The sequence below is a fragment of the Cajanus cajan genome, chromosome 6 (genome assembly GCF_000230855.2).
Source record: "Cajanus cajan strain Asha chromosome 6, NIPB_CcT2T_4, whole genome shotgun sequence".
In the NCBI taxonomy this organism is placed as follows: Eukaryota; Viridiplantae; Streptophyta; class Magnoliopsida; order Fabales; family Fabaceae; genus Cajanus; species Cajanus cajan.
In genome coordinates this window covers 9,128,317-9,154,726 of record NC_138522.1, presented here as the reverse complement: position 1 = coordinate 9,154,726, position 26,410 = coordinate 9,128,317, and the positions used below count along the sequence as shown (strand labels likewise).

The 26,410-nt window shown below is 30.2% G+C and overlaps 3 protein-coding genes across 4 annotated transcripts; 2 read left to right on the top strand and 1 right to left on the bottom strand.

Moving 5' to 3' along the window:
- The first annotated feature begins 887 nt into the window (after positions 1-887).
- LOC109815186 (uncharacterized) lies at positions 888-2,514 on the top strand. The gene is made up of 3 exons (XM_020379831.3): positions 888-1,046; positions 1,127-1,215; positions 2,089-2,514. Exons 1-3 carry the CDS (start codon positions 1,020-1,022, stop codon positions 2,240-2,242), a joined length of 270 nt encoding a protein of 89 aa, XP_020235420.1. The 5' UTR covers positions 888-1,019; the 3' UTR covers positions 2,243-2,514.
- Positions 2,515-13,149: 10,635 nt separating this feature from the next.
- LOC109815178 (E2F transcription factor-like E2FE) lies at positions 13,150-18,006 on the top strand. Of its 2 annotated transcripts, none has more exons than XM_083076691.1 (10): positions 13,150-13,311; positions 13,395-13,515; positions 13,609-13,686; positions 13,774-13,830; positions 13,917-14,025; positions 14,847-14,914; positions 15,008-15,074; positions 15,422-15,483; positions 15,635-16,043; positions 17,703-18,006. In XM_083076691.1, the coding sequence occupies exons 1-10, from the start codon at positions 13,244-13,246 to the stop codon at positions 17,774-17,776; spliced, it is 1,113 nt and encodes a 370-aa protein (XP_082932817.1). In that variant the 5' UTR covers positions 13,150-13,243; the 3' UTR covers positions 17,777-18,006. The 2 variants fall into 2 exon arrangements, with proteins under 2 accessions (XP_082932817.1, XP_082932818.1); XM_083076692.1 differs by having other exon boundaries at positions 13,151-13,311; positions 15,635-16,051.
- Positions 18,007-19,587: 1,581 nt separating this feature from the next.
- LOC109815185 (uncharacterized) lies at positions 19,588-26,056 on the bottom strand. The gene is made up of 15 exons (XM_020379830.3): positions 25,825-26,056; positions 25,590-25,687; positions 25,365-25,465; positions 25,189-25,267; positions 24,963-25,023; positions 24,747-24,793; positions 24,570-24,662; positions 24,369-24,459; positions 24,150-24,198; positions 22,786-22,902; positions 22,542-22,689; positions 22,052-22,144; positions 21,908-21,976; positions 20,439-20,481; positions 19,588-19,902 (listed from the first exon to the last, which is right to left on the bottom strand). Exons 1-15 carry the CDS (start codon positions 25,880-25,882, stop codon positions 19,802-19,804), a joined length of 1,248 nt encoding a protein of 415 aa, XP_020235419.1. The 5' UTR covers positions 25,883-26,056; the 3' UTR covers positions 19,588-19,801.
- Between the last annotated feature and the right edge of the window lie 354 nt (positions 26,057-26,410).

The window sequence follows — 26,410 nt, the reverse complement described above, 5'->3', positions numbered from 1 at the left end:
AATCAATCAAACGAACTCAACAATCCGAATTGAATCAATGAAATTGGTTCGGATCTTCTTTTGTTTGAATCTAACCTAAATCAAACCAATTAAATTCAATGTTAATTGTTTTAGATATTAAATTTACACATTTAAAATTTGAACCAAACTAACTAATTTACATATTATTATTTTTTATTTTTTATCTGGTTAACAATTAATATGAATTTATTATTAGGATTATTTTGAAGACTTTTTTGTATCATAATATGTAAAATTTTCCAAGCATTTTTTCAAATACTTTAAGAAATTAAGAGGAATTATATAATATATTGAATGTCATCTTTACATATTATAATACATTTGAAATAATCAAGTAAAATAAGAAAAATTTTAGAAAAAAAATTATATTACAAATTTATCAATTTAGTTAATTTTTTTATATTATATCAATTTAGTTAATATTAAAAAAATCTATTTACTTTAACAATAAAAATTATTTTTTATTTATTTTTTTATTATTAAAATTATTAAATATCAACTTATTCAAATCAAATAAATCTAATCAACATCAAATTAATTTGATTTAAATTTAGAAATTTTTTTTATAAAATTTAAATCAATTAAATTTAATCAATTCAAATTAATTTTTTATTACAACTCAAACTATATGAAAGTTAATCCCAACTTTCCATGCACATGCACAAGTAAAGTTTATAATCTAAGTTTTTATTTATGTAAGTGAAAAAAGTAGTGTAATCAAATATTGAGGTGGCGTTTAATGATTGGTGTTAGTTTGCAGCGTATCGAGTCGCGTGCTTAAGCCCAACAGGAACGCGGTATGGTTACCCTTGCAAGTTGCAACAACCAATAGGGTTGCGTCTCATTGAAATTACACAATATTTAAATGCCCACAGTCTTTTCATAAACTCCTTCTCACTCCTCACTCCTCACTCCTCTCTCTCTCCGTCGTTTTGCATTGCAACCACTCTCTCTCTCCGCCGTTTTACCCTTTTCAGCTCTCAACGCCGCAACTACTCATGGCAAATCGCTGGCTCAGGCCCGAGGTGCGTTTCGATCTATAATCGGAATCTCAAATTCCATTTCCGTTTTAGGGTTTCACCGTTTTTATGTGTTTTTTTTCCAGGTCTATCCTCTGTTCGCCGCGGTTGGTGTTGCTGTTGGAATCTGTGGTTTCCAACTGGTTCGTAACATCTGCATCAACCCCGAAGTCAGGTATATCTCTTGCTCTCTCCTCTTCTGCGTTGAAATTAGTTTCTTTTATTTTAGTCGTAGGTTTTGGTCGTTGAAATTATTGATTTTTTGTTTGGACGCTGTATTGTTTCCTCTTATTTCCGAATAATCAGCGATTGGGGGGTTTATACTTATTGATTTTGGGTTATTTTTTTCGCTTGTTACTCTGACCCTGTGTGAGTTTTGATTATTAGAATTGCTTATTTAGAAAAGAAAAAAAATGAATTGGTATGCGTGTTAAAGATAAAATAGCGAAGGGAAGGGGCAAAGAGTAGGATTAGGTTTAGAAATAAGTACTTTATGTTTTTTTATAAAGTTGATATGCATTTTGGTCCTTCAAAGTGACAACCTATTCATCTTTAGTCCTTGAAAGTCTTGGTATATACAATTTGGTCCCTAAATCTATTAACTCTATCGTATTTTAGTTTATTAAGGACTAATAAGTCCTCAAAAGTGTAAATATGTACCATTTAATCTCTGAATGTATTTTGATCATCTATTTGTTGTAAAAAGGACTAAAGTGTGATTTGAGGACTTAATTGTACTCATCCCATTCCGGACAAAAAAGAGGATGTCACTTTCAACTTTCAAGGATCTAATTGTGTATTAGCTATTATTTAAAATAAGTTGAATCAATCCAAATAGTAGCTCGAGGGAGCAAGCCTCAACTATAAAGACAAAAGTTGATTAATTTTTATCAGACATCGAGTCTCATTCATCATCAGATGTTGGTTAATTTAATTATCCATTGCAGAAGCCTCAATTATCTTTTGGTTAATTTAATTGAATGGTATTAATGATTCGTTCATTATTGGAAAATAATCGATGGTTGTTTTGTTCTTGTCATATATTTAGGGTGAGCAAAGAGGGAAGAAAGGCTGGAGTGTTGGAGAACTTTGCTGAGGGAGAGAAGTATGCAGAGCATTTCCTGAGGAAGTATGTCCGCAACAGACAACCAGAGATTATGCCCAACATCAACAACTTCTTCGCTGACACAAGTCGAAGCTAAGTTGCTCTGAATAAACAAAGGTTTATGTAAGATGTGAATTCTCTTATGTTAAAGACAGCTTTTATTTTGCATTTAGAAAACAGAATGTGGTTATTTTCTCTAGCCGAACAGTGTGTATGCTGTGGTTGGGAAATACAATACTGCTGGATTTGATTTGATGCATTGCTGGTTGCTGCTGTTTTAATGCTGTCAATATGCTTGCCGCAACAATTTGTGGTGAAACTGTATTGAAAATAAAGTGAAGTACTAAACTTGTTCCTAGTTTGTTACAATTTAAATCAGTGCCAGAATGCCTAAACCAATTGATTTGTTGCTGGACAAATTTTTTGACCTTTTGCTCTTCTCTTTTGTTTGATGAATTATCATCCACTCATGTGTTACTAATTGCCAAACTCCTTAATCAATAGTTGAAAATTTTATATTTGTTGTTTATTAACGTGATGAATTTAATCGTTGTTTTCTTTATTGCTTGAGTTGATTTATGTTCACATTCTATTTCTAGAATCTTGGTTTTGCACATTGTATTGAATTCCCCAGTTTCGGTTTCAAATATTTGATCTGAATGTATTTTATGATCTATTTGAGATTTCAGTCGAAGAAAGGTTTATTTGAATTGACCATTTGGATGAGGTGTTTAGCGAGTATCTTCTGTTGAAGAAAATGAGTTTCTGGCAATGCATGGCTGTGAGGTTTAGGATTCTGTTTGGAAGTTCAAAAATCAATAATGTTTTTTGCTCTCTTCTCAAATCAATCATATCGTGGGTGTTTATTGTAGGAGAGAATTTGATTTCAATTGAGATTTGCTGCTTAATTGGGTCTAAACCTAAAACATAATCGGTAAAAGGAACTAATATTTTGTAGTCAAGTATAGTTACTGTAATTGAATATAACAAGTTTATGGATTAATGCTTTTTATTAATGAATAGTTTCTTACATTATGTTTTGAGCATTGAAACAAACCCAACTTCTCTATCAATTTTATTCATTTATTTTCTTTTTAAATTTCATCTTGCTAATTATTTTTAACTAATTGTGAACTCACTCTTAATTTCATACCCAAGGTTCTTGTGAAAACTGAAAAGGATACTAGTGTCTAGGTACCTTGTAACCGTAATTTATTTGGAAGCTCTTTTTTTTAACTTGTTACTATTGACGTTGTCTGATTATCGAATCTTTTGGGGCTTCTTGTACGTGTCATTTTTGTTCAAAAAAATGTTTATATTTTCCTTATTTAGCACCTTTTTAAAGTTTTATTTTTGGTTACGGGAGTCACTTCATCATCTATTGATCTACTAGAACGTATTTCAGATTCTTTCATACGAAGTTTAGAAACTGTTTGAGTATGTTTCTTCTCAAACCTGTGCTTATTTACCCAAAAAAAAAGAAAAACCTCTGCTTTTATGACTTGATTCTTCAATATGTAAAGCTAGAGAAACCTCATGGACTCTTAGAGCTACAAGGAGTTTGTCTAATGTAAGTGATTTCATGCTTCACATTTCTTGGATATTTATACTCCTAGGTTCTCAAGCCTTGGGAGGTTGTTAAAACTCTTTAGATTGTTCCTAGCCTCGGTGAATTCATGTCCTATGGCTTGAAGGCCATTTAATGATCTCTAGTTCCACTTATTTCGTTGTTTCCTTTGTATTAAACGATGGGATCATGTCTAACGAAAATGCGCAGTCTTTCATAAAGCTTGTAATAATATAAGACTTATTTTGTTTGTTTAATAAAAATATTCCGGAGTTTTGATTCGTCTTTTGATTTTACAAATGGAATGTTAAGACAATTAAGGCCCATCCTAAGGTAGGGAAATTTGGGAAATTATCAATTGTGGAGAACTTTATTTATTTAAAAGACATGAGATTTCTAATAAACTTCTCTTAATAATAGATGTATTGTTACTTTTTTCAAGATGCCCTTTCTCGTGGTCACAGGATAATCTCGCAATCCCCACCTTTGTCGCCACACTTCCTCTCCCTCTACAACTTTCTCTCAAATCTCAAGATTTTTAGGCTCCACTATAACATTTTAAAATCCAAGTCCATCTCCTTAACTCCATCGTTTCGAGCACCTCAAAGACTTCCACCTTGTTGTAGCTAATGTCGACTGTCTCTCTCATGATTGCCACCATGAAACTCTTTCCAACTTCAATGCTGCTAAGCTCTGGTTTAGCACATGATGTCGAGCAAAAAATCGAGACCATGGACATTTCTTCTACACCACGTGCAACCTCCATCCAACCATGGAGCCCTCATCGAGATGAAAGCTTTTCAGAAGAAGATACAATGTCAGTCAGATTGTTTTTGGGACAAAATTGACGTTTACCTACAAGAAATAAAATTAATACAATAACAAAAAAATTTATCATTAAAAACCAAGTTTTAAATATGAATCGTTTATTATTTTAATAAATATATCCTACGATTTAAAATAATTGGTTAATGAATGGGTCACTTATATAAAAGACATTTCTTAACTTCTCCACCGTGAATCACTTGTGTGAAGGATTTATAGTAGAAAATGCCAACAATTATAACCAAAATTCTTTTCCCTTTCATTTTCAGGGGATTTCTTTTGTACGAATTAATTTCAAATTTCTTTTTCCTTACCTTTTTCTCTTGAACAGGTAATAAAAGGTTCATTTAATTCACTTGCCTTGACCTAACAGAGGTATCAGATACTTTTGATGCAGTTGCTATGTTTAGTTGCAGTGAAATTATAACGACAAAAAAATAAAATAAAAATTAAAAAAGAGGAAAAGAATGAAAAAAAATGTTTTCTTTTTTGTTTTGTGGTATATAAATAAGGAAATAAACTTTTCGTGGATTTTTTTTTTCAATTTGAAAAGAAAAGGATAAAGAACTATGAATTTGAGCTAAAATGACAAAAATATCTAAGTTATAAAACATTGATAATTTTTTTAATTGTTGAGGATATTCTTGTATTTTATAAGTATATTTTTTCTTATATATATATTTTTTAATTTAATGAGACAAGAGAAAAGAAAGTTGATACTTCTCATTCCTTTGAGTTTTTCTCGTACTAATCAACCGAAGGATTATATTTTTTTAAAAAGAAAAAACTTTCATTTTTTTAACATTTGCTTTCTTTTATGAAGCAAACATAGTGATAGGTATGTTTAAGATAGAGAAGAAAGTAAAAAAGAATGAAAAGTAATGGAAACTGAGATGATCTTTTAAATTATTTAATAGGAAAGAAGGTTAAAATTTTTCTCTCCTCTTATTTAGTCATGTAGAAAATAGAAAGAAAGAGATAAATATGCATATAAAAATATCTTTAATAAAAAAAATAAATGTGAAAAATAAGGTTTTTGTGTCTTTTTTACACAAAATTCATTCATCTATTTCTTCACAATTTAGAAATTATATCTTTTTTTAATATATCTCGTACAGTAGTTAGTAAGTTAGTGACAATAAAAAGAATTTCTTATGGGGTACTAAAGATGCAAACAAAATGATACCTTGGATGAGTTGGAGAAGATTTGTTTGGCAAAAGAAAAGGGAAGATTACGTATTAAGGATTTAAAAATATCAACGAGGCCTTGTTGGTTAAGTGGAGATGGGTTATGTTTCAATGTTTCATCATAAGAGAGAACTTTGGGGGAAGGTACTAAAAGAAGGATATGGTGGATGGCATGCTTTGGTGGAGGAAAAGAACAATAAAGGAGCCTTAAAATGGTGGAGCGATGCACCAAAGGTGTGTGGGAGAAAAAGCAAATCAAATAATTTATTTATATATTTATAGTATCTATTCATTTCTCAATTTATTTAGATAAAATATTTAAGTATCATTTATTTATTTTTAAGAGACTCTTCTTTTTATAATTTGTTTTTACTAATTTAAAAGTTATAAATGATTACACTTCTAATAAATGATTTTATTGATTTTTATTATAATTATTTTAAAATTAAATATTATTTATTATTAATATTTATAGATGAAACAAACTTATGAGTATGATATAAATGATTAATAACTTAAACTTTGAAACACGTTATAAATATTTTACATTTTTACTACTATTTTTTTATCCTCTCGTTCTTGTCACTTTTGTTTTTGTTTTTTTGTTTTTTTTTTTTCTAATGTGCTTTTAGTTTCAACTACATAATAAGTTTGAACACATAATTATGTAAACTTTGAGAAGATAAATTCGATATTAAGTTGCAGTATGTGTCTATTTGAATTTATGATATTTCAATATTAAATATCACAGATGCACAATATTTTTTTACTCTCACTTTCTAACAAATTAAAAAAAAAATTCTTGTTATTAGCTTCTATTTTTGGAAAAACAATATGAAGTAATATAATTTATTTTTATTTAATAGTTTTTTATAACAAAATAATAGGACTCTTTTTGTAAAACTTATAATCAATGTATATATCAATTTTTATTATGAATCCATAATTATTATTGATATTAAAACTCACAATTAATGTATGATATGACTTAAAGGGGATAGGAACTTTGAAGATCTAAATACTTTTCTTTCTTTTTCTCAGATATTCTTAAGAGAAAATTCATACTCGGAGGCTTTGTTATCTTCTTCTTCGAGACTTTGTAGCTAGTGGTGATTCAAAGCAATTTGAAATTGAGAATCTCATGGTGTAGGTGCGGAGCTTGAGTTGTTGGAGCTCATAGTCCATTTCTTTCTCTTTCTTTTCTTCTACCTCAGAGTGCTCGAAGTTCTTTCCTGATTTCACTCTGTTTGGGGGTAACGGAAATTGGAATCTTGGGTTTTAGTTGAAATGTTGGGTTGTTAAATGAATTAAGAACATCATGTTGATAGAATTTTTGAAATTCATAGTTGTGGGGATGGATTCGAGTGGGTTGCATGTTGAAATTCAAGGTTTTGAAATTCTTGATGAAAGGTTAAAGTGTTGATGATTTCTTTGAGTTGTGGTTGATGCATGTTGCTTTTCCTTTTATTTCTGAGTTGTATGTTGTGAAAATTGGAAGGTTTGGTCGCAGGTATAGGTTATTGCATAAGTTGATAGAATTGGAGATTTGAGATGTTCTTCGTTGATGTTGAAAAAACTAAGTTTTGGGGCTAAACGTTAGTTTCACGTTGAGCATGAAAATTGGGAAGTGCCTTTGGAAGGCTAAGACTTAGAGTGAGATTTTAAGTTGAGCATGAGGGAGGTTAAGCGTGAGTTTCATGTTGAGCATGAGAGCTAAGATTTCTGAAAAGCTGAGGCTTAGTGTGAGAGTTTGTGCTGAGCATGGGGACTTAGTAAAACAAATTTCTTTTCTAATTGAGTTGGTTGCTTGCTTAATGAATGAGTTGTATGTTGAAAGTTTGTTGTTTAAGTTGGTTTATAATTAAATGATGATGAATAAGTTGTAGGGATGTTGTTGTATGATAAAGAACTTTATATGTTGAATATTGATAATTTGTATGTTGGTGATTATGTTGTGAGTTAGTAGTTGAAAGTTGAGTTGAGTAGTACGTTGTGTAGTTGTGTTGGGATTTTATACGTATAATGTTAATGTGTTATTGAGATGTATGATGAGTAAAAAGTTGAATATGAGTAGTGATGATTAAGTTGTGAGATGTGGAATTGTATGTTGATTTCGTTGTTGTGTTGAATATGTAAAATGTTATTGTGTTGTTGAGTTGTGTTAACCAACCTAGGACTAGAGGAAAGGTTTTTAAAAGTTGAATATCTCATTGTGTGAATATTGTGTTATGGTGCTCTAAGAGACAAATTTATTTTGAGAAAGTTAACCCTTGAAGTGGATAGTTGTGTTAAGTATCCTCTAGGACTTGGTTGATATTGTGTGTGGGCAAGGTTGAGATACACATGTATAAAGAGACCAATTGAGTAAAGTACAAAGTCAAGAACTTAGTTCCTAAGCGAGTATCGGAAGGCATAGTACTTAGAAGATAGCCGATGAGTTAATTCCATAAATGACTCGATTAAGCTAACTAATATTGTGGTAGGCCCAAAACCCAGTTGTTCTACTTTGACAATGGTACTGGACTTCCTTGTTTAAGTGGTGACATTCGAGAAATTGAGTTGTTGTATTGTGGATTTATATCCAATTTGTTGTTGATCTAGCGAGCCCAAGATCACCCTGTGTTGTGGGAGATCTCCTAGTTTAAATGCGTGACGGCGCATGTAATTATTGTGTTAAAAATATTGTGTTACTATGATGATTAAACTGTGTTGAGAATGTTGTGATGTTGAGTCAATATTATGTGGGGGTCAACGAAATTGTGTTGATATGTGTTGTACATTGTGATGTCTTGTGTTAACAGTGTTGGAGGTGAGATGATGATGTGATGTTGTACTAAAAGTGTTGATGTTCCTATGTTGTATATATATGTTGTTTCTTTTTACTCTAGCTTAACCTCACATATTTTCATATGGTTTGGATTGAGATAGTCATATGTGATAAGAGAGCAGGGCAAAGATAGGACAAAAATATTGTAGTGGAGGCCATACAATGACATTGGAGCTGGATTATTTTTTATGACTACTTACTTGTGATGGATTTGTATAGATAGTTGTAATTGTTTGACTGATAACTTAATTCTATATTTATATTTACAGAATTATTGTATGTATATTTCACATATTTGTGTAGTTGTTTCATCTTTATATGTATGTGATATAATACATATTTTAATATTTGTAAGTATATGATCTTAAGTTAGTTATTTTTTGTTGTTAGTAACTGTGTCGTTTAGTGTAGGGACCATGGTGGGTTGATACAATTAACATTTATGATCTTAGTTTATATTTTATATAAATATAATTTTTATTATATATTATTAATTATTTCATATAAAATATAATACTTATATTTTATATATTTATTTAATAAATTTTAATTCTTAGAATTGGTCCCAAGCATAATTTTTTAGATTTGTTCCTTAATTTTGTTATATTGGATAGGTCTTGCACCATCTCACCAAAGATATCTCAGTTCTCACCATAAGCCTCAGATGGTTAGTACCTTGGCTATAGGGTATGTATGAATACTAATCGATAGGTATTACTCCTAAATCGAGTAGTCCTCGACATGTCGAGATCCATTACTTTGTGATCGAGTTTAGCAGATAGTAATGTCTAATCATTACTCGACAATTAAAGGTTTTGAATGTCCTTTAATGTTTCATTGACTAATGATAATTGTCAAATAGGCATTCATATTTTATTCAATTTAGACAATTATTGATATATATTATGCTTTTAAATCTTTTTTTTTTTGCCACAAAACTCTAAGTCAAGACATAATTTAATTTTAGTTTAATTATTTGAATACTAGGTATTTTTTATGTTAAAATATTACAGGGATAAGATAATTTGCAAAGCTACAAAGTCTCGATCATAATTTTTACTCCAAGCTATTGAAACAACACTTAAAACAGACATTTGGTCGTTCAAAGCGAGCCTCTTAGGCACTCTAAGTGAGAAGAATTCGCTTAGAATTACCACAAATTCACTCTGAACAATTGAAGATAGAGGACACCCCTGAAAGTATTCACTTGGTTGCTCAAAGCGAGCAACACAGATGCTTTTAGAGACTGGATCCAATCCAAGACCCATCATAAATTATTATAAAATTAGGATTTCTCGAGGTTTAGGGGGAGAGTTCAAATTATAATACATATTTCTTAGTAGAGTTTTAGAAAGATTAAAGAGGGTTCTATGAGACCAACACTGTAATCACAGATTGCTTGAAAATTCATCTATAGTTGTAATCCTTACTAATAAGTTGCTAATTTTTCCATTGTTGAGGATTGAAGTAACTACTTGAACTATGTAATTTTCTCCCTATTTTTCATTCAATAAAGTATTTTCAGTTAATTATTTTAGTCTTATACTTAATGCTTGTTGTGTCTTGATCAACCTCATCATGAATTTATAATTTTTAATCAAGGTTGGAAAACCTTTTTTATATTACAACCTTGCTAAAACACCGATGACATTTATTATCAAAAAATTGGGATAAACCTCATCCGTTGACTTTTGATCCTTGACCTTAATGCATGATTGTTTAACAAAAATTACCAAGGAATTGAGATTTCCGTTAAATAACCTATAATTTCTCACTTAAGAAATTAGCATTTAAATACAATCATGGACTGTTGAATTAATTGTATACTTGCAATGTTGAATGGAAAAAAAAAAAGATTTTACATAGGGATAGTTAATGAACCAATCCCTAACTACTTTTATTATTAATTAAATCTCATGACAATTTACTATCTCATTATTATTCTACTGTATTAAACATTTTCTTTCAGAATAAATTTAATTCTAAGTAATTTGCCTATTTGGTATGAATATTATGTTAAACAACTATAAATCCAAGTCTCTATGGATTCAATACTTAGACTTTTTTCCTCTTTACTACTATGTCAATTGATATACTTGCCAAATACATATTAGATGACGATAAATGCTTGAAGTGATAGAGAGATAAAGGTGGTAGGTAATTCCTTGTGAGCACTAAGGGATTTTATTCATAAGCATGAAGAAGTCTAAGAAATGAAGCATCACACCTTTCCAAACCATTAGATCTCTCCAAGATTAACAAATGAATTGAAAACAAATCTTCGCATTCTCGTGTCATTTCACACCTAGGTTTCCAAAAACTTATAGGGTATTTGATAGGCCATCATTACACTTCCTTAAATGACTTCGACGTTATGTATCCCAAAACAGCAGCATACTTAGTGACAATGAGTTCAAAATTTGAAAGGGGAACAAAATCTTTTCCCGCCAAAAGGATAATCCATATTGAATAAACTCTTCTCCAAAAGAGTTTAAAACTTGGGGCTTGTGTACTAGATAGGTCTCAAATCACTCGACTGAAGACATCTCGGTTCCCACCATGAGCCCTAGATTGTTACTACCTCAATTACAGGGTATGTGTATGAATACTAATCAATATATCGAGTAGGTGTTACTTTTAAACCAATTAGTCCTCGACATGTCGAGATCCATTACTCTATGCTTGAGTATAAATTTGATTATTACACGACAATTAAAGATTTTGATTACTCTTTAATGTTTCTTCGACCAACGATAACAATGCCTCTCCTATATTAAACTCCTACATTTCAACTTCATAAGGTAAGCTCATTTTTTGAGAATATACACACAAGCTTTGAACACCTATTAACTTAAACATCAGAGTCTTTTTATAAGTACAACAACCAATGTGAAGGCTAAAGACTTTTGAGAGCTTTTGAAGAGGACAAATACTTTTTCCAACAAGTATATGAGTCATATGCAAAATAGAGACTTATTGTGTGTAGGGATGGACTAGGAGGGTTGTTTTGTTAAAAATAATTTGGTTATCTTTTATTTATATAGTACATGAAAAATATAAATAGATTATAACCAATATGAATCATGTAAAAAAACTTTTGAATCATGGAATTTTGGATAACTCTTATACCAATTATTTATATATTATTTATCTTTGTTGGTGAAAAAAAAACTTAGTTTAGAGAATATTTGTTTTGTATTATTAAATTTTTTATTTATTTTTGAAAATTAGAAACTAAATAAACCTAAATAAACCTATTTGAAAGAGTATTTTCCAAAATTTATTCTTATATATTGAATACAATTAGATATATTTTTGAGATTTTTTTTAATGAAGTAACTTTTAGGTAATTTTTTTATGTGATTATTTGTATGAGTTCATTTAACTTTTTTAATTTAAATTTAGTTATCATATTTATTTATAAATTAAAATTTAATATTTTTAAAATGAATTATTATTAATTAAAATTAATAACATTTCATAATATAAATTGTTTATTATAAATATAAAATAAAATTAATATTTTAACATGTATATTTTACAACTTAAATATTTATTATATATAATAAAAATTTATAATAAATTATAAAAATAAATAAATACTATATTTGAATATATAAATTATATTTAAATTTTCTATAGATAGATATTTTGAAATATATAGATTATATTTTAAGTTTATGATAAATTATTTAAATTATGATACATAGTTATTTTTAGCTATTGATAATTTTTTTATAAAAAATATTAAATATAATTTTATAATTAAAAATTAAATTAGATAAAAAGTTAAAATAATATTTAATAACATTTTGAAAAATAATCTTAAAGATATTCTTTTGAAAAAGATAATTATTAAAAAAATAGTAAATAAAAAATTGAATATATAAGGAGTTAATAAAAATTCTATAAATACATTGTCTTATATCATATAACTATTCATATTTAATATATAAGAATCGGGATTAATTTATATATTTAAAAATATATTGTAAATTTTTTAAATATAATTTATATAATAAATATTTAATCCGAACAGTCTACATACTTAAAATGTTAATTTAATTTTAAAATGTCGTGCCGAATTTCTAAATTTTAAAATAAAGCATCAAATTATCTTTAGATTTTTTCTTTTTGAGGGGAATTATCTTTATGTTATTTCTCATTTGATTTTCTATTTTTAAGCATGTGTTACTCGTGTTTTTTCTTATCTTACCTTGTCTTCTTTTCTCCACTATTACAATCTAAAAATTAGTTTTTAAAAACATTTTATGAGATATTTTTAAATATTAAAAAAATGACTTGCTTGATTCCCTCCAATTTTGTTTTTTTATTTTGAAAAGTATTTTCTAAAACAAAATCACACTACTCAACGATTAATTTTCTTATCCGAATCTTTTAAACTTCGAAAATTGTTTCTAAATCAAGTGTTTAGAAAAAAGTATAAACAATTGATATATGTATTTTTTTTATCTTTTTTTTTATAATTTAAAATATAAAAAAATTTCAACAAAATATTTTCAAGTCAAAAGTAAGTAATGTACAAAGCTATGTTGAAACTTGAAACCCTTAAGAAAAGTATTTAAGGAAATAAAGAAATCCAAATTCCCGCTCTGAGAAACTCGAAAAAGCTGGTTCCGCCGCCTAAAATCGAATTGTTCCCTTCTTCTCTCTCTGCCCTAATCCATTCCATGTCTTCTTCCTCAACGCACCACACTTACAGCCGAAAGCAGAAATCTCTCGGCCTCCTCTGCACTAAGTAATTCCCCTCTCTCTCTCTCTCTCTTCTCTTTTCTTCAATTCAATCCACAACTTCTAACGCGCTTTTTCTCGATCTCGCAGTTTCCTAAGCTTATACAACAAAGAAGATGTCCGCTCAATCGGTCTCGACGACGCCGCTTTGCGATTAGGCGTCGAAAGGCGACGGATCTACGATATCGTTAACGTATTGGAGAGTGTCGGAGTAAGATTCTCTTTTACTTCATCAAAAATCAATTACAATTACAATTGCAATTACAATTACTCTCTTTGTTGCTCATTTTATCTTAATTTTCAGGTGCTGGCGAGGAGAGCGAAAAATCAGTACACATGGAAGGGATTTACCGCCATTCCTGCTGCTTTGCAGGAGCTCAAGGTCTGTCTTCTTTTGAAAGATGACATATTTGTTTAATTGATGCTGAGCAATTAAGATAGGCATTCATTTTAGGTTATTGTTTTGTAGGACGAAGGTTTTAAGGAGAATCCAGCATCTTTCGATGGTTCTAATGATAGTGGAAAAGTTAGTCAATTGCCTCTGTTTTCTTTCTTCTTTAATTTAAATTTGTCAATTGATGACTAATTTACTGTTGGAACGGATTGTTTTAGATGTCTGATGATGAGGATGAAGAGGAAACGTTTCCCAATCTTGACACTGAAACGCAGAATGATAAGGAACATCCTGATTCCGCCGCGCCTGCCAAATCGATCAAGACGGGTATTTTTGAAACCTTTTTCTTTCACTTCGGAATGAGTTAAATATGTTATAAATCTTGTTTGTGAACATTATTTATTTAAAAAAAAAACTAGAACTTTCTTGTATGTTTGTTCCAGAATTTGAAAAAACTGCATCCTGGGCAGGTTGTTAACCTCACCGTTCGGGCAAGCTTTCCGCTTCTTTATATTTTAAGTATTTAAATTAAAAGAATGGCTTACATCCATGGATCCTGCCATGCTTTTGAACTGTCAGAGCAGGAATATACGAATTGTGTTTTTCTTGAAGAAAAATAACAGGAGTCACTGAGCAGGAAAAAGGGTGATAAATATCTATAGCATGTGACGTGGGAGTGAACATATTTTTTATATTTTATTTTCATTTTTATTGATTATTGATAAGCTTAAAAAATTGATCATAATTGCATTATATGCTTAAAAATCTTGGTAGGTTGTTATGACTAAAATTATATTTATTGAAAATTAAAATTTTTAAAATTTATCAAATAAAAAGAGTTCCTAAAGTTGCTAATGTGCGTCATAACTCATTTTTATGACTGGAAATGAATTCCACGACCGAATCAAACAACGACTAAACAGAAGACTACGTTTATATTTGTTGGGATGGCAAGGACGCCATACCATCTATATGCCTGTTTTTAAGATAATAGTATATAGACTTAAAACGAGTGTCGTTTGAGGGAAGTGATATATGTGTTTGAAGGTATTCCTTTTCTTTGAAATATGAAGTGTAAAAGTAGGTGTTGTATTTATGAATGTTGCATTGTGATATTTTGAGTATTGACACTGCTTCATGTTTTGCAGAAAACAGAAGGGAAAAATCTTTGGCACTGCTTACTCAGAATTTTGTCAAGCTTTTTATCTGCTCTAATGTGAGTGCCTCCAATTTATTAACGTTTTTTTTTTGGATATTCCAAATTGATAACACGTTAATATGTTGATACTTTCCAACAATTGCTTTTCAGATTGAAATGATCACCCTTGATGAAGCTGCAAAGTTGTTGCTTGGAAATGCCCATAAAATAATGAGAAGTGAGTGATACTAATGTTTATGCCTTTTTAGGTAAATAGTTTAGTCAAACACTTATTTAATATGTATTTATAATGTAAGCATTTATGTATAAGTTGTTTGCATAATCGAATAAACTACTTTTATATAAATTGTAAGTTGTTTTTACGAGCTATTCTGATGAACTTATTCAAGTAAGTGAAAACAGCTTATGGACGGGTCATAGCTTATTTTATAAGTTTTCTCAAATACTTGTATAAGTTCAAATAAATTTTTCCATATACACCTTTAGACTTGTCCATTATTCACTGACAAAGGAGGAAGCATTTAACTTTATCAGTTTTTACTTTATATGATATTGATCTTTCAGCAAAAGTCAGACGCCTATATGATATTGCGAATGTGCTATCCTCCATGAACCTAATCGAGAAGGTGATATTCTCCTTGGTTCACTTTATATTTTCTCATAGACCCTTACGAAAGGAGTGTTTTGTCGTTTATTTTCACCATTTAAATTTTCCTCTGCACCTTTTTGTATTCTAACGAACTACAGTAAGCTTACGATGGGTATTAATGGATGTAGACCCATGCAACAAACACAAAAAAACCAGCATTTAGGTGGCTGGGTTTTAGAGGGAAACAAAGGAATGAATCAGTTGACATAGTTCACAATTCAAATATCAAGGAGCCAAGGAAAAGGATGTTTGGAAGTGACATCACAAATGTAGTTTTTAAAAGAAACAGAGTTGATCTCTTCATGGATGACCAGAACTCTAAAATGCAAAACCAACAGGAAAAAATGAGTCACGGAGCCCAGCCAGAGAAAAACAACTTAGAAAAAAGTGCAAAACAGACTTCAAAGAGCTATCAGTTTGGCCCTTTTGCTCCAGCTTATGTGCCTAAAGTAGGAACATCTGAAAATAATAGTGTGAAAAAGGAGCATAACTGGGACAGCCTCGCCCTGGTCCATCGTCCTCAATATCAAAACCAAGGTATCTAGGTAAATTTCTTCTCTGCTTTTACATAGATATGGTATATGTTTATAGTTCTGCATGAAAGTAATTGTACTATATGTTATTTTTTCCCCTCCTTTTACATATACGTTTGGGAAAAAATTTCGTGGGCTCTATTATGTGTTGTTTTTGTGCCAAAAATGTGTTTTCCTTGAATTATGTCATACAATGAATGTAATTTACCAGGTGCAAAGTTGCAATTTTATTAGCCAATGTGGAGCAAAGATGACAACTTGACCAATACAGTATTCAATTTCTTCCGAAAAGATTTTTTCTGTTTCTTCAAATGGCATGTAAATTTACTTGCATATTGAAAAATCACAAATATTCATGATACCTCAACCGTGCTTAACCTTCTGAAATGGAATAAAATTCATATATGTACTGTGTTCATGAGAAAAATCTTTTCTCTCTCAGGAATGGGTTGTCTAATTGTTTATTTCCATTAGACAAGCTCACCTTTAATTTCTTCTCCTCATTTGTCTGCTTTGACTTCTCTAATTGTGAAAATAATAAGGTCTACGATAGATTACGGTTTCATGTGAATTTGTGAATTTATTTAATGGAGTATCTTTGATTAGATACATCCTCGTGATTTGGTGTAGCTTAGTAACTTTTTTTGGTGGCAAAAACGGGAAAAGCTTAAAAAACAAACAAAACTAGAAGCCTCTAAGAAAGAAAATACATGCTGCTTCAGCAATTAAGGAAGTAGTTATTAGAGGAGCAAACATAAAAAATCTTGAGATGTGGTCCTAAAGAAGCCAAAGAGTCAGCAACCTGATTAGGTTTTCTGAGAATTTGCACTTTTATTTAGAGGTGAACGCTTTGCCAAAGAATTTGCACGGTGAAATCTGTGACAACCTTTATTTAGAAGATCCATAGCAGTACTATCTTCCTAAGAGCATCTTAGTATGAAAGTTGCTTATGGATTTCTTAACAATAAAATATTATTTTGATATGTCATATGGTGTTGTTTAATATTAGAGAGTTGCTTATATAAGTATCTATTCCTTGTGGATTGCTTAGTTTTTGTGTGTTCATGTAGGAGAGAGAATATGAAATATCAAGGAGAGAAAATATATTTGTGATTTAAGGAATTTTTGGATAGAAATTTGCATTGGAGTGAAAATTAAATGAATTACTTAAAATTAAGGTGACATGAATGAATCCACTTTTAAAAAAATAAAATAAAGTGAGTTGTTTATTTGAATAGGATTAGGGATGCTCAAAGCAATATTAATACCATTGTGAATAGTCCAAATTTCAAACAACTGCTTTAGAAATTAAATTAATATTAAAGTTATGTATAGAAACAACTGCTACTTAATTAGAATTCTGAAGATGACAGTCAATAAGAAACTTGAGTAATATAGGACTTTATTCTCATTCCTTGCAATAAGATAAAATTGAAGTTATGAATTAAAAAGATAAGATTGAAGTATAGGCTTGGGTTTACGAGTATAAAATTAGGGCAATTCTCAAGTATAAATGTCTTTACTTTGTGTAGTATTGGCAAATTAGGGTAGGATAATTGGTTGTATGACATTTCTTTTCGCCATTTTAATTAATGTACCATCGTAACAATTATATGTTTGAAAAATCAACTAATTTTATGATTGGGTTTCTCTTATGATGCAGCTTTGAAAGACCTATTCTCTCACTTCATGGATGCATGGAAATCTTGGTACTCTGAAGTTGCTGGGAAAAAGTGATCGAAAACTTTGTAATTTACTTGTCCAAAATTAGTCATAGTTGTAGCATTCTCAAAATAAGACGATCCATTATCGGATGCATGTTCTCCATGCGCCATAATAGAGCTGTTGAGTGTGGATTTTCTTAGCGTCTCATGTTATGTAAGATCAGTCGACAGTTCTTGCAAATTATTTATACATTTATTATAATTATAATTATAATTATTATAAAGCTTTATAATTTATATAAATGTTGGTTTAAGGCTTGAATTAGGAGTTACAGGAACGGGATGAGCTCATTCGGTCAGTCAACTCAACTCATCAACTTGGTTTGTTAAAGTTAGATTGTGGCAGTTTGATCAAATGTGATTGATTTTTTTCCCGAAACTTATTTCGTAAGAGGTTTAATTTTTGGGATAGAGATTCATTGATTTTTTTTTTTAAAGCTTGAGGTTGTAAAGAAAATTGGAATATATTAATGGGTGAATCAATATTTTTTAATATAGGGTAATTTTATTATTTTTTCTCTTTTGACGAATTAAATTGTCGATCCATCTTAAATATGTTATGTCTCCTAGCTTTTAATATGTTATGTTATTTCTCTTTTTTCTCGAGTTAGTTGGTTTGTGTTACTCTCAACTTGAATTTATGAGGGAAACTGGTCATACAAATATTATTCCTAATGGTAAATGAAATACAAAGACGACATAATAAAGGAAATACAAAGATACATGAGAATTCATTTCCTCAACCAATAGGTTCGTCACCTGATTCGTCTCTTGAAAAGTATGCACTTGTTCACATGATGCGAAACATCTTGCATTACTAAGAATGTCGGTTATCAATGTTGTCCAAGCATGTTCACGTCCACAACTTTACACTAACAAGTGTATATCTAAGGATTCATACTCTACTCTATTATGATATTTGAATACCCCTATCTATAGAAGACAACATTCTAGCAGCTAGCTGACCAGAGAACTTCCCACAGAACGTCCCATCCCATGCTACTACGTTCATACCATGACGAGGTATTAGGGGATTATTAAATAAATTATCAATTACATAATATAAAAGTGAATCAAAGTATTCATGTATTACAACTAGATATAAATTACAAATCACATATTAAATAATCCCAATTATTTTATAAATACAAATATATGTCCATAATAAATTAGACAATACATCAGCTTTAGAGGTTTATTTAAAAACAGGATAATAAAACTAATATAAGTTTAGTACATTTGCATTTTGATTCAGTTTTGAACATAAAATTGAAAATTTAACCGAATACAAAACATTTATTTTCCAGTTAACAGTTTGTTTATTTATTTATATATATATATATATATATATATATATATATATTTTCTTGATTTGATTGAGCCGTTTAAATTGATTTATTGCTGTTGTACATTCCTAGACAACACTATCTTTGTCTGTTACTTTCATTTATTTATAATCACAAATACAATGATAACAACCGAATTAAAATATAACATTTTATGTGCATTATCTCAACCTCTCCATCACTAAACCATCTTAGTGGTTCTCATGAACTTCTATGGAATGTTTTTCTGTGCCTCCCAGTAAAACTCCGAAATATATCCCTCATAAATTCCAGTCTTTTGTTACGAGATTATTTCTCATTTGGGAACCGAACCCGGTCCTTCATATATGCCCGTTTAGCACAATAGAAATTATAGACATATTCATACTTTTATTCCACTAAAGTCTTGTATATATAAAAAAATATGGTCGATAGATTAATCATCAATGAAATTGGCAGACACTTTATATTAATAATACGATTATCTAAACAAATATACTTCTATACCACACCTGATATACTTTCATTATTAAATAGCAACATTAATGTATGTATACAATGGATTTTTTGCTCCAGAAACAGTCAATTTTGTGACAAAATGGATGCTATCCTCATATCCACTGTTCGGGTATTCCAAACTAGACAATAAACATAAGTCACAGCAAATACAATCACAAACAAAATAGAAACCAACAATGGGAGCCATGGAGGTTCTATAAAAGAATCTCATCTTGAACGCCCACATTTAGTGTCTTATGTGGCAGAACAATGCTATTAACAACCACTACCTCGTCCTCTACCGTTACAGATTCACCTGGTTTCAACAAGGGAGCAATATTTGCATAGTTAGTAACTTAACTTTGCCTTTTCATACTACTCTAAAAAAATATTAAAAAAAGTAAGAGAAATGCTAGCGACACTCTCACTAACACTATTATTGACTAAAATTTATTGAAAATCACAAATTTTATGAGTCTTGTATCTCATTTAATGAATTTCCTGATTTAAAGTCTATATGTTTAAACTTTTTTTCTTCTAAAAACGCTTCTTAATAAAACAAGTACTTTTTATATATATATTTTTTTGATGTATTTGTCTAAACTTCTTTTTTATAATAAAAAGATTTCTAGTTTTTTTAAGAAGAAACTCTTATCTACTTCTTAAATAATTGTTTTTTTTTTTAAAGAACTTGTTTAAAAATACTTAATTTTAAATTTAAACAAATAGGCCCTTAGTAATAAGACTCACCAAAATTTCTGATTTTCAACTAGTAATGTATGAAGTGTTAAAGAGAGTGTCTATTTATCAAAAAGTAATAAATATATATGTAGATAAGGTTAAGAAAGGTACCAAGTATAGTCACCCCGAGCTTTGCATTGTAATCTCCACTAGCCTGATTTAGTTTTATCCAATTTAGCAAACAAATTGCGAATAAAAATCAAAGTATTTACCAAAAAGATATTAAATGTGAATATAGAAAATGAAAATGCAAGCACAACAATTAGCATAATTGATAAATGCTTTAATAGGTGACATCACCCTAAACATTGATAAAAGAATGCACGTAAGTGGCTGTAAAAGGGAAAATCAATGCCAGTTCAGGGCATATAAATTTACTCCCTTGAGTTTGTTGCACAATTAAGAAAGTCACTAAATAGGAAATATAGGTAAAATGAAATAGACAAAACTTCTGTGTAACTTTTTAGGTGCTTCTAGTATATGTTCTCTATTTAAAATTATGTTCTACTTTGGCAACTTGCACAATAAGAGTTGCTCCCTCCCTCCAATAAATAGAAAAAGGTAATTAATATTACATTGTAAAGTTAACATAATACTTATTTTAAATTTATTTTTTTCTTTAAACACGACACTTATTATGAGATGGAGAAAATAACATTTAAGCCGACACTAACTACAAAGGTAAAACTTCAATTTTGATTTTCAAACAAAAGACACCTATAGTAGTGCACCTAAGTTTTATCAACAAATAATTATAGTGAACTAAATAACCTCCGATATACTTAATAATGTTCATTCTAGGTCTACAAATCTTCTCTCACTTATTAGTGTCCGGCATAAAGTTAGTATAAGAATTAGTTTTCTAAATGACAACAAAATTGGACAATGAAATTTTTCTAATGCCATTGATAAAAAGATGACCAATAGGGTATAATTTCTGAGTTTTCAATCTGAAATTAAGATGACTCTTAAAACACAACAAATAAGCATCAACTGCATTCTTAGGGCAGTGACAACAACCCTTATCTGAAGAATAGCTGGGATGGATGAACACATCCAGAAAGCTAGATGCCTATCCTATCTCTCTAAGGTGTTTATCCTCTTCTGATGTCAAACTAGTAATAACTGTGATGGTTAAATTCATATTATAATTACATACTGATAATACTAATAGTTTAAAGATATTTCTATTGAAAATGAAAACAAAATCAGCCAAGGATTTTTTTTACTAGTTGACATTGAAGTCTCCAAGTCTCTGTTTTAGGACTATGCATAATGTTATATGATCCATAATGGACCAAGCTATACTTTTAAAATTTATATGATCTGACTAAGAATGCTTGTCATAAAGGTGAATATCATTATAAGTGTGTTTGGATACAAATTTAGAAGAAGTTTTAATAATTATTCTACTAAAAATAGCGAGTTTTTTTCTAGTAGAAAAACTCTCAAAAGTGTATCTAACTTGTATCTAAATAGATTCTGTATCTGTTTTTGAGCAATATTGAGAGCTATAAATACAAAACATGCCTTTTAGGTGGTGGAACAATTTAATTTAATATTAAAGTTTTTAAACTTGCCTGGACACGTGCCCATCGTCCAATAGAAGATTTCCATCCAACAATTGCATGACTAACAACAGCATTTTCCTGTAAGATGAAATGTAAAAAAATTGAGCACCAAAAATACTTATGCCTTTCAAACCAATTTAACTGTAAACCTGCCTTGATTTCCACGTCATCAAGGATGATACAACTGATGAGCCTTGCACCAGCTCCTATACGAGCATTTGCAGATATCGATACACTTGGACCAATCTGTTCAATCACATTTACAAAAGTCAATTTGCATATCATGTTGTATATTATGGCATCTAGATTTGCCTATGTACGTTCATGACATAGATCAAGTTGCCAATGATATACAATTTATCAGTAAAGTAAAAATGCACATTACTGATGTCTGCAATAGGTATAAATGCATATTATTGAGGTGAAATTTCAATTCTGATTGAAGAATAACACCAATCGTACATATGATATTGTGCCTAAGTTTTGTCCAATTAGGACAAATATTCATGTATTAGAAGTGAAAATAATATCCTTAAGCTACTACAAAATTTAATAATTTTTCATATATCATGATTGACTCAGAAACTAAGATGATTATAAAAGCCTTTAGTAAATGATCAAGGAAAAATAGGTGAATATTAACCTTTGCAGATGGATGCACTTTTGCTGATGGGTGAATATAAACATCACCAATGATGCTGGCTTTCTTAACACCATCCCCATTTGCTAATAGATGGGGGGATGTGTGACGAAATTGGGCAAGATACAAGCCAGAACATTTTATCGACATTCTGCAAGCATTAAGTCAACATATTAATACATGGATAATCTCCTATGAAGGAAATGATGAAAATATGTAACATATTACATTATTACTCAAGGCTTACCCCGGAGTTTTGATTTGTTCCCAAAAGTCCATGGTTTCATAAATGTATAACTGTTTCTTCCCTGCAAGGGGTGTGAGGATATCTTGATCCAATCGGACATAATTGGCAGGAAGACTCCTGCAGAAGAACTCACCAGAATCAGATCTTGTAAACTACCAATATTCTATATATATATTTATTTAAATGAATAAATATTTCTTCCAAATACTTAAGTTGCACCAAAGGCACACAATATATACACTTGGTATCATTTAAGTGGGCTTTGAAATAAGATGAAAGACGATTCTTCAGAGGAGCAAAAGCAACATGCATCTTGAGGCCCTGAAAATATAACTTAGGTATGCAAACCAGAATTAAACCCCCCAATTTAATAGTTGTTTTTACAACATTTTTGGTAAGACCACAAGGAATCCTCACACTATTTGGGTGAAGGACTAATCCTATTCCTCAATAGGGTGTTGCCACCATGGTTACAAGTTGCTTCTGGTGTGATTTGAACCCTCTACATTGCAAGTAAAATCCACCCAAAAAACAAGTTCCAAAGGGCACAATACTATTGTGCATGGTTAACAAGCAAGCATTATAACCACATCAAAACTACTCTTTCTGACCAGATATGTAAGCATGGGCTAAATTTCCACAAATAAATTTGAGGCAATAATACCATTTAAGAATCCTTCTCATACTTGATTTGTTCATTCAGGTAGGATCATATTGGAAATATTTCATAAGTGATGTAGTTTTCAATTTAACTTTGCTTATATTGGGAGTCAATAAGTGCAAGGAAGCTCGTCCTTAAATGCTTTGTTCTGTGACAAATGATGAGCTTAACCAAGTGAACTGACTATTGTTGATCAGCAATTAATTTCAACAATTATTTTTCAGCTTCAAAAAATGTTATGTATTAAACATACGTAAAAGTCAAGTATATGCATAAACTTAATAAATAAGACAACATGAAAAGAATGATATCTGATTGAGAAGGTAAATAATTAAATATGCAGATTGCAGGGATCCTAGACCAGAATTTAAGCTTCAGCTTCAAAAAATGTTATGTATTAAACATACGTAAAAGTCAAGTATATGCATAAACTTAATAAATAAGACAACATGAAAAGAATGATATCTGATTGAGAAGGTAAATAATTAAATATGCAGATTGCAGGGATCCTAGACCAGAATTTAAGCTTCAGCTCATTGCATGAATTTCTCTAGCTAATGAGTCTATTTTGATATAAGCTTAAAATAGCTTTTAGGAATTTATCAGCCGAAAATAAAGTTTTTTTTTTTTTTTCATAGAGAACTTCTGTATCCAAACAGGCTCAATGTCATTAATGATCTTTTGACTATTCATAAGTACATACCTTGTGTCTGGCTGCATTGCTTCAAAGCTGGAGACACGTCTTAGGTTAGCTGCAAATAAAATGAGTTAACATACATGAGGACAAACTCCAGTTATCTCCAATTCTGTATATTCAGAACAATAAAATAAAATGAAGGCTTCTACATTTTGAAATTAAATATGAATTTAATTATTTATTTTTAAATAACCCATATGGTTCAGCCTAATATATTGCACTGACCCCTGTCTTTCCTCTGAGTAGAAACACCCTCAATGGCTCTAAAGATATCTGGTGTAAATATGTACACACCGCAATTTATGCGATCGCTTACCTGCATTCAGGTAAGCTGGTAGTGTAAGACAGTAAACAACAACAGCAAGAGAGGAAACATTTTCAAATATTAGTTCATCAATTCAAGGTGTAAGCACATGATGAACATACAAAAGTTTCAGGTTTCTCTGTGTAATGCAATAGTTCATTAGTGGTTGGATCAGCTACTAATTCCCCAAACTGGCTTGCTGACTCTGCAGAAACCTTCAACCAGGAAAAGCAAAAAAAAAAAAAGTTAAGACGCTAATAACCAAAATTTAATGCTAAATATAGTGTGTATTCTCCAACCTTCACAACTAGTATTGTTCCCATCCCACCATATCTTTTGTGAGCATCTGCAAGCATAGATGGAAGAAAAGGCAACAATTAATTGTTACTGTAGTCACATAAAAGTTAAAGAGATATCAAGGAAGCCCAAGGTTACAATTCAACAAAGAAACTCCAGCATCAAGCACTTGTACATAGAAGAAAGTATAGCCTATTTCAGAAAGAAAAAAAAATTACCTAGCATTTCTGGCAGTGGAAAACTGCAGCATACATCACAGTTCAGCAAGAATATATGTGTCTGCCACACAAAACATGATCAACAACACAATCAAAACATAGAACACAAGCACTAATGCATAAAAAATTTCAATCATATAACATAGCAAAACTTTAAGAACACTATCACATGTAAGAATGTTTCTTATAATGAAGCATGGACAAGGTCATAGGTAAAGATAAAAACCGGATCATCTTCCAAGATCAGATCTCTAAAGTGATAAAGACCACCAGCCGAACCATGTGGCCTATCTTCCTTCAAGTATCTAATATTACAGCACAAATGACATAAGTGGCCAATCTTATCTTACGAAAAATAAAATCAAGTTTATAAAAGATGATTAGAAAGAAAAGACAACACACCTAACAGGGATTTTAAGCTCATTTGAGATAGAAGACACATATAAGGCAAATTCACGTTCCTCATAGAAACCAAGCAGATAAATTTGAGCCAAATTAGGAATCTGGGACACAAATAAGTGAACAACAATTAGGTACTTGGTAGATTATATGTAAATACAAGCAAAATATGACACCATTTATTATTTTATAAAAATTGACAATGGTGTTGAACTGTGTAAAGTATACCCTTTTACATGCAGAAATTGGATGATGAACCATAGGTTGTCCTGCTAATGGAAAAAGTGGTTTGGGTATGTTGAATGACAATGGTCGGAATCTAGTACCTGAAATTGCAAACATTAACAACAAAAACTATAACATGATAAACCAATGTGTGCGGTCTCAACTGAAAGAGGAAGTGAAATTGGTGAAGTGGCATTGAGTGAATCAAAATAGTGGTATGAATGAATGAAATGAATACCTTTAGTGGGGCCTCCAACCATGATCACAGCGACGACCCTCTCATTTGCAGATACCATATTGGTTAAGATGCAAGAGAAGAGAAAAAAAGGCTGAGTTTGAGAGTTTGAGAAAGAGTAATGTGAGTTTAACAGGGAGAGAGAGAGAGAAAGAAAGGAAGAAAATATCTTAAAGTGCAATGCAATTTCGAGGCTTAGATGAGGTTGTGTTGGATTTGTTTTTCAGATCACAAGTTTCGTTGTCGGTACATATAAGCACACAACTCGGTACTAAACCATGTCTCCGTTTCAGTTTTTTCATTTTTTTGTCTGTTAGTTACTATTTTTTTAACTCACACTCACCTTATTTATTTTAACCTTTATCCGAAGGAGATTGAGTTATTTGGTATATATATTTTTATGATAATTTTACTTTTAAAATTTTAATTTATAAAAAATATATTAAAAGTTAATCATTTTTATAAATATAAAATTTAAATTTAAGACTTTTAAATTTAAGAATCAAATACGATTTAATAAATATTAATAGTTTTTTTTAAATATTTTTAAATATTTGATAATAAATATTTATAATTTTATAGAAGTACA